The following is a 16182-nucleotide window of genomic DNA, read 5'->3' on the forward strand; positions in this document are numbered from 1 at the left end:
TGCATCTGGGCCACCAGCTTCGAAATTCATGGCTGAAAATTTTAAAGTCAACCTCATGTCATCCTCAACATTCAGTCTGTTTCTTGCCTTTGTTTTGATATGAAGAAGTGAATCCACTTTTTCGTATCAAAAATCCACTCTCACAGAGATATGTAGAGGCAAATGGAAGTAAAACTTGAAAGGCAAGCATGGTGACATTTGAATATGACTGATACATAGCACACCAGAACTGAGTCAGCAATTTTTCATAAAACAAATTACATGCCAAGGAATCGTTCCGCAGATCCAAGAATTCATCCTGTACTTCATCAAGAATGCTGGCTACATTCAGGGAAGCAGAGAATGGGTTTTGTACCAGTGCAGCTTCTTCTGTGAGCTCAGGGAAGTACCGCTGAAATTCCTTTTTAAGGGATGCAAGGTGCCCAGTAATCTTCTCCTTCAGATTCCGATGCCAGTTTTGCAGCTTGGATACAGATGCCTGAAGATTGTCTTGAAATTGGATAATATGTGTTTCCTTTCCCTGAAGTTTCAGGTTCAGCCTATTTAGCTGGTCTAAAATGTCTGCTAAGTAAGCAACTCTTTTCTTCCAGGCTTCGTCATTAAAGTAAGCCACAAGGTCATGTTTCCCTTGCACTTCAAGGAACAACTTGATTTCATCTTTCAACTCAAAGACACGATTGACAACATTTCCTTTTGACAACCAGTGTACAGCAGTGCAGAAAAGAAGAAAGAACCTCATGATCAGAATTCATGTCTTTACAGAGTTATTTAAACAGACAGGTGTTGAGGGCCCCAGATTTGATGTAATTCACAATTTTGATCAGAGAATCAAGTATCTCTTGCAGAGGAGCTGGAAGAGTCTTACTGGCTAGAGCATATCGGTGAATCATGCAGTGAATGCCCTTTGTTTGGGGAGCAAATTCTTTCACTTTTGTCTGAAAGCCCAACTTTGACCCTAGCATAGCTGGTGCTCCATCTGTACAAACCCCACAGACAGTTTTTCAACTGTAGTCCTCCAGTTTCAAAAAAGGTATTTATCTTCTCCATATAAACCCAGGGGCTCACATATGGGTTTGGCACAACTAGGGTCCTGATTCTTCTCTTTCTTGGTGATTCCCTTCCACTTTTGACTCTTTCTTTTCTCTCTCTCTCTCTCTCTCTCTCTCTGTAATGACTATTAGGGAACTTTTTTTTTTTTTTTTTGGCTGGTGCAGCATAAGCCTCAGGCTTCCTTGCACCATGTAGCTAATAATAATAATAATATCTTCACCTTTTGTAGTAGTTTCAAGTGCATTACAAAACAGGAACTCTTCTTTGATATCATCAGAATGAATATATTTCATTAAGACAAGTAACTAAGAACATGAACTTACATTCATTGATTCATCGACTTGAAAAGAAAACATTGGAGAAACTTTGATTTCATTTAAAACCTGCTCTTTCACGTCTACAGACATATCTGAAATGTGCCTCTGAATAGTGTTATTGGACAGAGATATTTGTCGCAGCTTTATCTCGCTGGCTTCCCCAAGAATTAACTTCATCTTCAACATGCAGGGTTTGATGACTGTTTCTCCAATTGTGTAAGGTTTTTTTTTTTTTTTTTTTGGCAATTCCCAATGCGACTCCATATGATGCTTGCACTGCTGCTGTGCTCTGTTGCTGAAAAATTCCTGTAGGATCAAGTCTCTGATGTCCGAGACCAGTTTCATGGTGTCGAAAGAACTCCAAATCCTTTTTAGTATGTTCTGACACTGCTTTGTCTCTAAGTGATGTTTCAGTTTTGAAGGTTTCATAGCTTCAGCACTGAGAACAACATTGCACAAAATGCATTGTGGCTTCTCTATGCCATTGCTGATCAAGGTGGTAAAGCCAAATTTTAGATAGTCTTCTGAGTATTTGTTTTTTCTCCATGGGTAGATTTAGCATGGACTGATGATAACCTACTGGCGCTCTGTAGATTTTAGAAAGTGTAAGTGCAGAGTGCGGGTAAGCAGTAGCTAATCTGCACTCTACAGCTCGTGGATGGTTTCTATCATGGCGCCAATTAAAGGTGGTTGACTATGGGTGAACTAAGTTTGCGCTAATTTGCATTAGACGGCCCATATCAGACATTATTGAATTGCATCATTGCAAATGTTGCAGAGTCAGCAAAACATACGGGGTGATCTTCAACTGCGTTAAGAGAGTAACTCACCTTTATTCAAAGGTCCCTATTCGACAGTCTATTATTCACACATCGAGACACTAATTAAAAATGAATTTTGACATTGAATTTTGCATCATAGTGAATATTTTTTTCAGTTTACTATTTGTAACAGAATTTTTATTCTAATGTGATAACACTACATTTGTATATTTTATTTTTAGGTAGTGAGTCAAGGTCCGCTTTGGCGGAAATTTGAAAAAATATTAAAGACCCACCATTGCAAATAATTAAAATAATATAAAATGTTTAATATGTATGAACACGGCGGGCTTTTATTATTTTTTAAGTATCCGCTGTGGTGGACCTTAAGTCACTTCTTTTCATTTATAAAAAATCAGTGTTACAACCACTAGTAGAATATTGCAGTGTAGCCATATGCCATATTGAAATAAGTGTTGGAAACCTTCGTGGTGAAATTTCCTATAAAAATAATTGCAACTAAAAATAATCGTGACCCCCAGAAAACACTTTTTTCCGACCCTCTTGGGGGTCGCGACCCACAGGTTGGGAATCCGGGTGTTAGATAATGAGGAGCCCATTCTAGAATTCCATGCAAATGACAGCATGAATATTGGATGCCCCACATTCCCAAAAAAAGACCGGAAAAAATGTCCCACACAGAAAAAACAGTCGGATGAATCATCCTCAGCTAAATCTGAATAATGCATAGCATCATACAGTGGAACTGTAAAGGACTAAGCAGTCATTCTGATGACTTAAAGGATTTTTCTAGTTCAGTTCAATCCCATAGGTGTATGCCTACAGTGGGGGTATTCAAATTCTGTTCTGCTGGCCACTTGTGGCCCGCAGACACAGCGAAGTTTCCAAAAAATATTTTTAAAAATATATATATAATAGTACAAAATGGAGTGTAGCCACTCCTGCACCATCTATCGGTTAAGCAGGAAAGCTCAGCTTCTCAACGAGTCGCACAGGTGGCAGTACTACATTTTTGTGTACTTTCTATTTCTAGTGATTACCAGAAAAGTATTCTCTGGACCTTTCTAGAAACTATCTAGGTATATATATACTTTCACTTGCGTGGAAGGCGCCTCCTTAGCCAGGTGGGAAGGAGCAGCAGTGCATAGCACACGCTTCTTGATTAGATCAGGGAATGACCACCGCATATCCCGGAGCAATATGGCCTTAGTTGCTAATGCTCCTAAAAACCAAATAACAAAAACAAAAACACTTGCGTGGAATTTAGTCATTCAGTCAGTTAGAATTCGATCTCGTGATGCGCTTTTTCCAAATTTTCGATTATTAACAACTAATATTAATAATTCGTTAGTTTTTATTATTACGTTGTTTGAATGTTGTAAAAATAAAGCTAAGTGAATTTATTCATTTAGTGAAGTTTTAATTACCTTTGTTATAAAAACATAACAACAGAAATAAGAGGCCCTAGTAAATTCAAAATGGGGGGGTACGTACCAGCAAAAAATGTGTTTACAGTGAAGTTGTTTGCAATTTCAACAAAAAATGGACTGATTTATACTTATTTGTGGAAACTGATGGAAAGTCTGTTTGTTTAATATGTCAGGAATCAATATCTGCTGTCAAGGAATACAATTTGAGAGGACATTATAACATGAAACATGCAACCAAGTTTGTCAGTCTCCAGGGTCAGGTACGCACAGACAAACTGAACCTTCTCAAAAAATCATTAAAATTGCAACAATCAGTTTTTAAGAAAGTATCAGAGGATGCTGAGAGTTACGTCAAAGTTAGTTATATCATTGTTAAAAAAATTGCAAAAGGTGGAAACCGTTTTCTGATGGAGAATTTTTGAAGGAGTGCCTTGCAGCAGCTAAAGTTGTGTGCCCAAACAAAGCTGATGCCTTCAAAAAGATAAGTTTGTCTCGAATGACTTACTAGGAGAGTAGAAGAACTGGCATTGAATGTTGAGGAGACATTGAAAACAAAGTTGCTAGCATGCAAATTTTGCTCATTGGCATTGGATGAAAGCATGGATTTAACTGATACAGCTCAGTTGGCTATTTTTATTTGTGGGATCGACGATGAACTTAAAGCCAACAGTTCTTCAAAGACTTCATGTCCTTTGAAAGTAACCATGAAGGGAACAGACATTCTGGAAGCTACGAAAATGACTCTTGCTAGATATCACCTCAGTTTGAAAAACTTCGCAGGGTTGGCAATGGATGGAGCCCCAGCTATGGTTGGAACAAAAGCAGGATTGGTAGCACTTTTAAAAAAAGAATGAGAAATAGATACTAGCAGATTTACTAGCCACCATTGCATCATTCACCAGGAAAATTTGTGTGCCAAATCTCTCAGTTTTGAAAATGTCATGAAAGTTATCACAGACATTGTGAATTTCATTTGAGCAAAGGGTTTGAATCAGTGACAATTTCAAAATTTTCTACAGATGGAATGGGATGCTGATCATGGCGATGTTGTCTGCTTCTCTAACATGTGATGGTTAAGCTGTTCAAAAGTTCTTATGAGGATTTTTGAGTTGAAAGATGCCATCCATGAGTTCATGACAACAAAAGGCAAGCCAGTATCAGAGTTTGACAATCTGAAGTGATTGGCCAACTTTGCCTTCCTTACGGACATTTCTTCTCATTTGAATGAGTTAAATTTGAAGCTCCAGTCAAGATCAACTGGTGCATGTCCCGTTTAATCGCATCAAGGCTTTTCAGATGAAATTAGAACTCTTTAAGTGCCAACTTAGAGACCAGAATTTAACTCATTTCCAAGGAATGTTAATTTCAGTCTGCAAAATATGCTCCTCAATGTGTGGCTGCAATATCTCAGTTCCAGACTGAGTTCCAAGAGAGATTCCAAGATTTCCGTGCTCAAGAAAAGACCCTGAACGTGGTAACTAACCCCTTCTATGTGAATGTGATGGAGACTCCAAGGGCATTGGATGGAAATCATTGACCTTCAATGTCTCAGAACTGAAAATCAAATTTGATGAAAAGTCTTATAGAATTTTACCAAAAATATGTAGAAAAGGGAAAATTTGTCAATTTAAGACTGTATGTGTCAAGAATCTTCTCCCTCTTCAGAAGCATGTACTTATGTGGACAGATGTTTTCTAGAATGAATCCCTCCAAGTCAAAATTGAGGACAAAAATTACTGATTGTCATCTGGAGCATTGCCTCTGATTAGCTACCACAGAAATAGTTCCTGACATTGAATTATTAGTAAAAAATAAACAGAGTCAGTTTTCTCATTAACTGAATCTTTCATTGCTATTGTATTGTAATAAAATTTGCTTATAGATGTTATGGCCTAAGTTGCCCTTGCACCAGAAAACACCACCCCAGCTTATCGATGTGGTTGGTTTCATTCTTTTAAAGTTTAAAATTTAAACAATCCCTAGATTTACAAACCAAAGTTATTTCATGGAGGTGAATTCAGAAAGAACTCTTAGGGGCAATATTTTCAAGTCAAATTTAAAAGAATTGCATTATAATAAAGTGCATGGAACAACACTGCAATTGGTTGTTGTATGGCCTGCAATGTGTGCCAAATTTTCAAATTGGCCCTCAATTTCCAAAAGGTTGAGTACCCTTGGCCTACAGGAAACATTCTTGTCACCCCAAGTTTCACCAAAATTCTAAAATTATGTGATATACAAACAGGATAGGAGTTCAAACTCTCCTACCTGTGGCAGAGTAGCTATTCTTGTTGATATTCTATCCAGGCCAATCCAATTGGGAACCACTCTAGAAGCTGTGGCAGCTCGTATTATAGTTGGTATTTCAGTTACCATTGTTTCCATCTATATTTCACCATCTCTGCCACTTCCGAATTGAGAACTTGACAACCTGATTTAACAACTCACAACTCCAATTTGTCTCTTTGGTGACATTAATGGACACCATCCATTGTGGAGATCTGCTACAATGGATAGGAGAGGAAAAATTATGGAGGAATTCATGAATGATAATGACCTTAATTTATTACATTCTGGATCTCCTACCTACATCCGCCTATCAACAGGATCTGCTTCTGCAATAGACTTGTCAATTTGTTCACCATCCATCTTTCCAATCGTGACATGGTCTCGGTATTAACCGATCCCTTTAACAGTGATCACTTTCCAATTATTTGCTCGCTACAAAAAGGGGTGGGGTAACTCCAAATCCTGTTCAACGGTCCACTTGTCAGTTTAAAAAGGCAGACTGGGGTAGCTATTCTGCCCAAATATTCTTAGACAAATTTTATGTTCGATGACGTAAATACTTACATAACCAATCAGATTCTGACTGCGGCTAATGTTTTCATTCCAAAATCCATGCCATATTGCAAACACAGAAATCACTGGTGGAATACAGATTGTTTAATTGCCAAACAGGAAAAAAGCCGTGCTTGGAATAATTTCTGCAAGTGTCCCACCACTAGTAACCTAATTGCTTATAAAAGACTGAAAGAAAAAGCTAGGCAAGTTAGGCGGTAAGCGAAACGGGTTTCATGGATTGCTTTTGCCTCAACCATCACCAAAGACATGGATACATGGGTCCTCTGGATAAGAATACAGGTGCTAAATGGAAAATTCGTCAACTGCCCTCTCCAATACTTCATTGGAAAGGGACAGAAATATCTGCAGCTGAAGAAGTTGCCAATGCACCAGCAGAACCATTTGCTAAAATCTATGCTTCTTCTTCCTATGTGTCCACCTTCCAGAACATCAAAGCAAGTGCAGAATGGTATAAAATCAAATTCTCCATGCACCACTCATTCCCATACAACCCTTTACATTAATAGAACTTCAAGAATCATTAAACAGATCTTCCAGATGGAGTTCATTATGTTATACTAAAGCATTTGCTTGAAGAAGACTTGAGAACCGTATTAATTTTTTATAATTGACTTCTCTGAAAATGCCTATCCTTCTTTCTGGTGCCATTTATTCATTATCCCCTTACCAAAACCAGGAAAAGATCCTTCCTGTGTTGAAAATTTCAGGCCAATATCTCTTACGAGCTGCATGGGAAAAATTTTCAAAAGGATAGTTCATACTAGGCTCACTTACATCGTGGGGTCAGAGAATCTCCTTCCAGAACAACAGTATGGCTTTCAGAAGAATAGATGGCACTAACCAACTAACACTTTAACTGCTTGGCTTCCTAGCGGCACTGCTTCTGCCTCCTCATGGCAGGGCTGGGAAACCTTGGCAGAAAAGCCCTCTTGCCAAGATCTAAAAAAGAGCAAACATGGCAAACATGAGATAATCCAAAGAGACAAAAGATTGATCAGATGGAGCAACCTTGCCCATTGTTCTTAATCATCCACTTACTTACTAGTCAGCTTGTGAGTAAATTGTCTCCCTTTGTCATTCAAAACCATCTGGAGGATATTGCAGGATCTCCAAAGACGGTTAAGGGACTGCAATCAGGAGACTTAATAGTAGAAACCACGAACCACAGACATTCCGAAAAGCTGTTACACCTTCCAAGCTTTGCTGGCATTCCAGTAAAAATATCTCCTGAGGCAACCCTAAATTCATCTAAGGCTGTGATATCCATTTGGAACCTATTAAATGTCACCGAGGAAGAAATAACCCAAGAGCTGCAGGGACAACATGTAATTGAAGCAAGACGAATAGTGATTAAAAAAGATAATCAACTTACACCTACCAGAAATATTATTCTCACCTTCAATTCACCCAACTTGCCCTCCTATGTAAAAGCAGGTTATTTACTTTGCCGCATCGCCCCTACATTCCAAACACTTCAAGATGCTATAAATTCCAAAAGTATGGCCACTCAAAAACTGTATGTAGAGCAGTTCTTGTGGGTCCTCAGGTCACATACAGAGTGACAGCTACAAAAATGACCTGCCCAAATTGCAAAGGTGACCATCCTGCATATTCTAAGACAAGACATGTGAAAAGTGGAAAACAGAGAAAAAAAAAAAAAAAAAAAAAAATTAAAATACAAGGTTGAGAACAAAGTCAACCAAGAAGCGAGAAAACTAGTTGCACCTACTATAACCAAAAATGTGACCTATGCCAATGCTGTAAAAAAAGTATCAGTCTCCACTCAAACTGATGTAATAGTTCCCACTAACAAATCAGTTTCTGATTGGGCTAGAAATGTTCTTTCTGAGCAACAACCAAGTATATGTAAGCAACAATCCAAGTTCTCTGACTAGGCAAGTATTACTCCTCTGACAATACCAGCACCATCATACCCTCCAGCAATTAAATGCTGGCAGGTAAGATTAAAACAAAAAAATTGAAAATCTTACATTACATCAATAAGAGTTTTAAAAATGAATTTGATAGTATGAACCAGAGTTGTAAAGCTCAATACGTTCTACGTTGATATACAGTAAACCCCTGCTATTCGTGGGGGTTATGTTCCTAAGAAATGCCGCGAATACCGGAAATGTGAATACTGAGTTATGCCTCCCATAGTAATAAAGGGGTTCCATTCCAAAGTATGAAATATATAAGAAAAACTAGTCTAAAATTTTGTCTATGTACTTTCATAATATAACTATGTACATAGACAGTACATGGTGAAATGCAAGCATAAGGCATCGAAATGAAAATAAGAAACAATTTAATATTAAATGTTATATTTATTAAAAATTTCAAACAAATCATCTTTCAACCACTGCCTTTGCTAGCTAAAAAACTTATTCCGCCGGTGCTATCACCAGTTTCGCTAAAGTGTTGATAAAGGTGTTTTGCTTTTTCACGAATGATGAGTGAACTTAACAGAATTTTATTTTGAGTTCAGTCTTCTATCCACAGATTTAAAGCCTTTTCCATTTTTTCTAATTTAACATCACAAGTTACAGAGTAAATTTTTGAAGCAATTAGCGCGTTTTCACGGACACTTCGGGGGATTTTTTCTTCCGATTTCTTGATTGATCGTACCGTTGACTCATTGATTTTATAATGTTTTGGCACTGACGAGACACTTTCAAAGAAATTTTGTCTAATAACTCAATTTTATTCGCTAATGTCATCACTTTCTTTGATTTTTTCACAATTCCCTTGTTATTCATAGCCATATTTTTGTAAGGGTTAGAAAGAACTTGTCCACAATAAAGTCACTTTCTTCTGTTAACACACTTGAAAAAGTCTGTTTTACACTGCAAAACAGTAGATTTTTCACTTTTGTAAGCATATCAATTTATAAATTGATGATACATTTATAAATTTATTCAATTTATAAGCATATAAATTAAAAGCAAATGACGAAACCGTCCATGGCAAGCGCATAACATATACTGAACAAGGGTTGGTGGGAAACATCCGCGCTCGCGATTTTGTCACCCCTCTATCCCCAACCCACTGAGTGCTGTTTTGATCGGGAAGGATGATTTTAGCCACGCCCATGTTTTTTATGGCGGAAAATGTTTTAACAGCGCTTTAAAATTCACATTTTTTAGGTTTCATTTTATATTAAATCAGCAACCGCGAATACAGATAATTAACCAATATTCTCAAGTTGCCCTTTGTCTTCAGGAAAGTTACTTAACCTCGCAAATTTCTCCTTCGATAAAGAACTATTGGCTTTATCAAAGAGATCGTAATACAGCAAATGCTGCCCATGGTGGTGTAGCAATCCTGATAAATTTAAAGATCCCAACTAAACAAATTCCATTCAAAACTGAAATAGAAGCTGTTGCTGTTCATATAACTCTCCATTTTTTAATAACACTTGGCTCAATCTATCTACCACCGTGCCATATTTACTCTTTAAAAGATCTTGAAGATCTCTTCATATAGATACCTCTACCTCTCTGTGGATTAGGGGACTTTAACGGCACCACCCCTTTAAACTAGACAGACATGGTCGGCTCATTTAAAGCTTTCTAGTCACAAAACCTCTCCATACTCAATACTGGTGCACGCACTCACAGCTCCCAAGTGGACATACCTCAGCAATAGATCCCTCAACGTGTTCCCCATTACTGGTCCTGACCATAGAGTGGTATGTTATAAATGATCATATAGGCAGTGACTACTTTCCAATTATATTCAGTTTTTTAATATCAAAATGGAAATTTGTTTGCCTCCATGTGGCGGGGCCGGTAACCTGGGGGGAAAAATCCATCCCTCAGGGCTGAAAGGTGCAGAAATGGAAACTGATGTATTTCCACGTTTAGAGCCTAAGAGTTCTCAACATGAGAATAACACTGACCATGACTTCTCTCTTTCAAAGAGACTTAACAAGGACACAAGGAAGCAGGAATCTCCAGCTTTCCTCCTAGTACATTCTTTGTCATCTCAACCTGTGAGCAAGCTGTCCCCTTTCGTCATCCAGACCTAGAAAATGCTGCAGGTTCACCAAAAATGGTCAAATGTCTCCAATCAGGAGATTTACTGATAGAAACATCTCACTCAAAACATTGAGTTACTATTACAGGATCCAAACAGGATATAAACAGGATCCAAAAATTTGGTGCTCCGGTGTCCATACATCAAGACAAGAAGTAGTCCTTTCAAGAGCAAGAATAGGTCATACCCATCTGACCCACCTCCATTTACTCAGAGGAGATGATCCACCAAAGTGTCCACATTGTTCTATAAATCTGACTGTGAAACATATTTTGATTGACTGCTCCCACTATAAAGAAGACGGAACTTCAACCTTGCTATCACTGGTTAATCTTTCTAAACCAATAACTCTAGAAAATCTCATTGGTGACAAGGCAAATATATCTGAATTTTTTAACTTCTTCAGGCTAACTGGGCTTTTTAATCATTTTTGATTTCAGATTTTTTTCTGTCAAAGATTAAAAATGCAAATTGTTTTATATTATAAATGAATAGGCACATTATTGCCATAGCAGTTTATGCACCATTAAACCCCCCATAACAAGAATAAGCTAGGTGTGCTTATCTGCAATGCCTTTGTCATGAAACATCTAGTCACGGTCAACTTAGATCTTGAAAAGGCATTGGATACTACATGGTGATATGGTATTATTATGGACCTTTACCATCTGGGGCTTAGGGCCATTTGCTGGAAATAATTCAGAATTTTCTGCAATTGTGTTCTTTTCAGGTCCGATATAAAAATGTGCTCTCTACATCTCACATTCAGGAAGAGGGAGTCCCACAGGGATCAATACTTAGTCAAACACTGTTTTCAATCCGAGTTAGCATCATGACACATGATATCCCAAAAACTGTTCAAACCTATATGTATGCAGATGACCTTACCATTCCTGTCAATCTCAAAGTATGAATACCATCGAATGGCAGCTTCAACTTGCCATAACCAAAATAGAATCCTAGACTTCACAGAACGGTTACAGACTATCAGAAAAGAAATACTCTCACTCACTTTTGCAAGAAATGAGCTCTCCATCTCGAACCTGAACTACAAATAAACAATACGCGCCAATCCCGCTTGTTAATGCTGTTAAATTTCTTGGACTAATATTAGACAACAAACTAAATTTCCAAGCCCACGTCACTTATTTGAGAACTTCTTGTATGAAGCATTTGAATATACTTCGATCGGTCTCATCGATGTCATGTGGAGCTGATCAGTATAATTTACTGCTTCTTTATAGGAGTTTAATCCATTCACGGCTAGATTATGGTTGTCCAGTGTACGACTCTGCCAGGAGCACTACTTTAAAGCGGCTAAATGTGATCCATCACGGTGCTCTGAGGACTGCACTGGGAGTTTTCAGGATTTCTCCGATCCAAAGTCTTTATATTGAAGTTCGTGATTATTCCCCATTACACTGCATAGAAAAACACTACTGTTCCATTATGCTGCTAAGATCCAGAGTCTACCATTGCACCCAAGTTGGAATCCTTCTATGAGAGCAAGCAATGAAAAAAATTGACCTGCCTTGCTCAGGATCAAAGAGCTTGTTCTGAGCTGGAATGTCAATTTACATGAAAATTTCCAAGACAACTGCACCTGTTTCACTTTGGACATATATCTATCTGTCAAGATATATACTTTCTCCAGTGGGGGAAAAATATTATACTGCCCTGCAATATCAGACAGTTACATTCAGCTCATGCTTCTGTGAACAACCATACCTGTAATATTTATACAGATGGTTCCACAACTGATAGTATGGTAGATGCTGCTGCAGTTTTTCCTTTGTGTATAATTTCAGCCATGCTACTGCTAGCTTGCAGTGTTTTCATAGCTGAATTATATGCCATTAAGTTAGCGCTTAGTAAGATTATTGAGCTTTCCATCCCATCTGCCATAATTTACACAGACTCCCTCAGTGCTGTCTCTACCATAAGGAAGAATTTCTCCTCTTCTCGTCCTATATTGAAACAGATTCATTCCCAACTATTCTCCTGCAGGGTGTCCAATCAGTTTTTTCTGGATCCCTGGCCATTCTGGGAAATGAAAGTGCTGACTTTGCTGCTAAACATCCTCAATCCGCTCTCTCACAACATCCTCAGGTTCCTTACACTGACTATAAGTCTGGCAAATGCAAAGCATGCTACAATAAATGGACACAGATCTGGAAAAGTAACACCAACAATAAACTTTACCAGATGAAAGAAGATCCAAAGCTGTGGCTCTCTGGCTTCCGACGAAACAGATGAGAAGAAGTGGTACTGGCAAGACTCAAAATTGGACACACTCAATCATACTCATCTCTTCATATTCAGAGAAAGCTCACCTCAGTGCTCATCCTGTCAGATGCAACTTACAGTCTGTCATTTTCTGGCTGATTGTCCCTTACATTCAACCATCTGGTCAAACATTTTTCAGTCACTCTCGACTTTGAATATATCACCTGATTGATCTCATTTCTTAGGAAATGAAGCAAGTATTGAAGAACTTTTATTGTATCTAAAACATATTGGCTTGTACAGAAGCATATAATTTAACGATATGCTTATAACGAATAAACGATTAACAGACACAATTTGCCCTTAGTAGCCCTTGTGTTGTTAAATTCAATACCAACAACAACAGTGGTCTTCTAAATAAGCTTCTGTGTTATGGTTTACCAATTTTGTAATTTGGTATCCAGTTTTATCCGCTCACTGTGGGTCATGGTAGCTGGCTCTCTGTCTTCTAACTTCTCCACTAGTGCTGGTGTTCCCCAAGGTTCAGTTCTTTTTCCCACTCTTTTCCTCCTGTATATAATGACCTTCTTCCATTGACTGGAAATCTTATCTGTAGTGTTGCTTTTCACCTTCCAGTTTGAGAAACCTTGCCCTGCCAAAACAGTTTCAACTTCTCGAATATCAACTATCAATTTCTTAAATGCTGATCTCCAGTAATTCTCCAGTTCAGCAAAGACTTAGTTGATTTCAATACTTCTAAAACTCAGTTCTGTCTTATATGTAGTAAAAAGGACTCTTCTGCTCCTATGTTTATCTTTGATGACACTCAGATTTCTGGGCAAGATCATATATCTCTATAGGAATTACCATGAATTCTAATCTCTCCTTTGGTATAAGTACATTACAAATATTGCTTCTTCTGCATCTGAAAAATTGGGTTCTCTTTCGCTCTTGGTGTTACTTTTCTTCCAAACAGCTGTTCACTCTGTAAAAATTGCAAATCCACCCTACCATGGAATATTGTTGCCACATCTGGGGTGGTGCTCCCAAATCACCTCTGAGGCGTCTAGATTTTATTCAAAAGAGGGCAGTTAGGTTAATTGACTCATTTTTAAGAGTCTCCAGTCCATATCACATAGATGTTCTGTTTCTGCTGCATGCTTTTTCTATAGATTCCATGGGCACTGTTCTTCTGAATTGGCTTCTATAATTCCTGCTCTCTCTCTTTCAAAGCATTCTGAACACGTTCCACAACCAGTCAACATCCTTTTACTGTCTAACTTCAAGCTCACTGAACAAACTTTATTTCTTCCTCATTTATTCATTCAACTTTCGTTTTTTGGAACAACCTTCCTTCTTACGTATTACCTGAAATTACAATCTACAGAACTTCAGGTGTAATATCAACAAATATTTTCTTTCATCTTCTCAACCTCCAACCCATGCATGGTACTAAGTACTATATGTTATTATTTTTGGTTTATGTAAAAAAAAGAAAGAAAAAAAAATGAAAGATTAATGAACTGGTTAAAAATATGTGGACTTCTATGATATAGTGACAGTAAGTGGCTCACAGGGGGTTACTCTAATCCCCCTTTGAAATAGTGTATGGCCTCAGAAGGCAACACATTTAGCCTTAATCATTTCTCAATAGTTTATTAATTTAGGGTCTTCTAAATTAATAATAAGTTGAATTAAAATAAAATATTGCAACAGTGTCAATCCCAGCATTGTAATTACTCTTAAGAAGATCCTGTTTCTAGCATAAGGCAGTGGGTTACTCTCATCCTTTAGAAACTTGTGCTGTTACAGTTTACTCTGCAAATAGGCCAGTAGTAACATTTATTACATTTACATTTTGTCTCTAAACCATCTGTTTGCTGGAAATACAATTTCATTACTTCAATCCTTGAGTCTGGTGTTAACAGTGACTGGACATTGTCTACTCTATATTTATTAATAAATAAATAAATAACATGAATATTGCATTATTATTATTCAGGAAAAATTAATTACTTTTTCTACCTTTATTTATTTTTTTTTTTTCACAGCAATATTGAGTGTCTTGAATTGCTCATTCATTGTGGTGCTGATTATAATATCTGTGATAGCTTTGGCAGGTGAGTGTGTTTAGCTTATCTCCCCATTGTTATTATTTTGCATTAATCCTAAATAAGAAGAAAAAAGTTGCTGTGAATTGAAAATTGACATTGGGAGTGCCAGGTTTATATATGGTAAGGGTAAGGCTGATAACATCATTGGGATGATATCATCTTAGCATTAGCATTAGTAGAGGCATATGATGCAAGAAAGCAATCTTATATAGCATCAGCCAAAAAAATAAATAAATAATAATAATAAACACTTCCCGTTTCACCCGACTGTTCACTCCAAAAGTTAGTCTAGTTTAGCCTTCAATTTATTTAAGCTGTCAACTTCCACAATGACAGATGGAAGCTTGTTCCAGCAAACAACCACCTGCTGGCTGAAGGTAAATTTTTGCACATCTATTCTACAACTTTCTTACCTAAATTTGAATTTATGCCTCCTCAGGTGTGGAATATGAGCAAGAGGAAGAATCCCATCAGCATTGAGCTTGCTCAAATCATTCAAAGCCTTATTCACCTTGCAGGTGCCTAGTCTCCAGACACTGCAATTTGCAGATCTTAAGCCTATCTTGGTTACAGCAACCCTTTGTTCCATTCAACAATCGTGTTGCCCTTCTCTGTACTTGTTCCAGCAACTCTACATCTTTCCTAAAATGTGGCCTCCAGACATGTATGCAGTACAAAAGGTGTGATGGCCTGACATTGCTTATACAAAGGGATAATCACCTTCTTATCCCTGCTATCAAAGTTCCTGTATATCATTGACAAGGCCCCATGAGCTACTCTTGCAGCCTTTTTGTACTGCTCAGAAAACTTCATATCTGACTGCACAATTACCCCCAGGTCTTTTTCATTCTCCACTACTCTGAGTGTATTACCATACAGTTGGTATGTTATTCTGGAGTTACTGCTACCCATTATGCAGTACTTTACATTTGTAAATGTTAAACTTCAGTTGCCACTTCTCAGCCCATTTACTCAACTTTTCCAGACCTGATGCAGTAGCATACTGTCCTTACTGATTGCAAATTAGTAACACATACAACATACCTGATATCCTTCCTGATGAGGTAGAATATGCGTTGAAGAAAATGAAGAATCAGAAAGCTGCGGGGGAAGATGAAGTTACTGTAGAGTTGTTAAAATTGGGAGGAAGAGACATGACACAAAAACTTGCAAGATTCTTCACAAAATACATAAGAAAAGGTGTGGCACCTAAGTAGTGTAATAATGCAATCATAGTTTTGCTGCATAAGAAAGGAGATAAATCAGAAATTGGAAATTATAGACCAATTAGCTTGTTATCCCATATCTACAAGTTGTTCACAAGGGTCATTACTAACAGATTAAAAAGAATACTTGATGA

General features: G+C 37.6%; 1 protein-coding gene across 1 annotated transcript in view; it reads left to right on the plus strand.

The window, feature by feature from the left end:
• LOC150090449 (uncharacterized) overlaps positions 1 to 16182 on the plus strand; it is a 420985-nt gene that overhangs the window by 164690 nt on the left and 240113 nt on the right. The window contains exon 10 of the mRNA XM_090390317.1: positions 14760 to 14828. Coding sequence (XP_090246443.1) covers positions 14760 to 14828 — 69 coding nt within the window. The remainder of the gene's footprint in view (positions 1 to 14759; positions 14829 to 16182) is intronic.

The sequence above is a fragment of the Mastigoproctus giganteus genome, chromosome 2 (genome assembly GCF_048544385.1).
Source record: "Mastigoproctus giganteus isolate SK-2022 chromosome 2, ASM4854438v1, whole genome shotgun sequence".
NCBI classification, from domain to species: Eukaryota; Metazoa; Arthropoda; class Arachnida; order Uropygi; family Thelyphonidae; genus Mastigoproctus; species Mastigoproctus giganteus.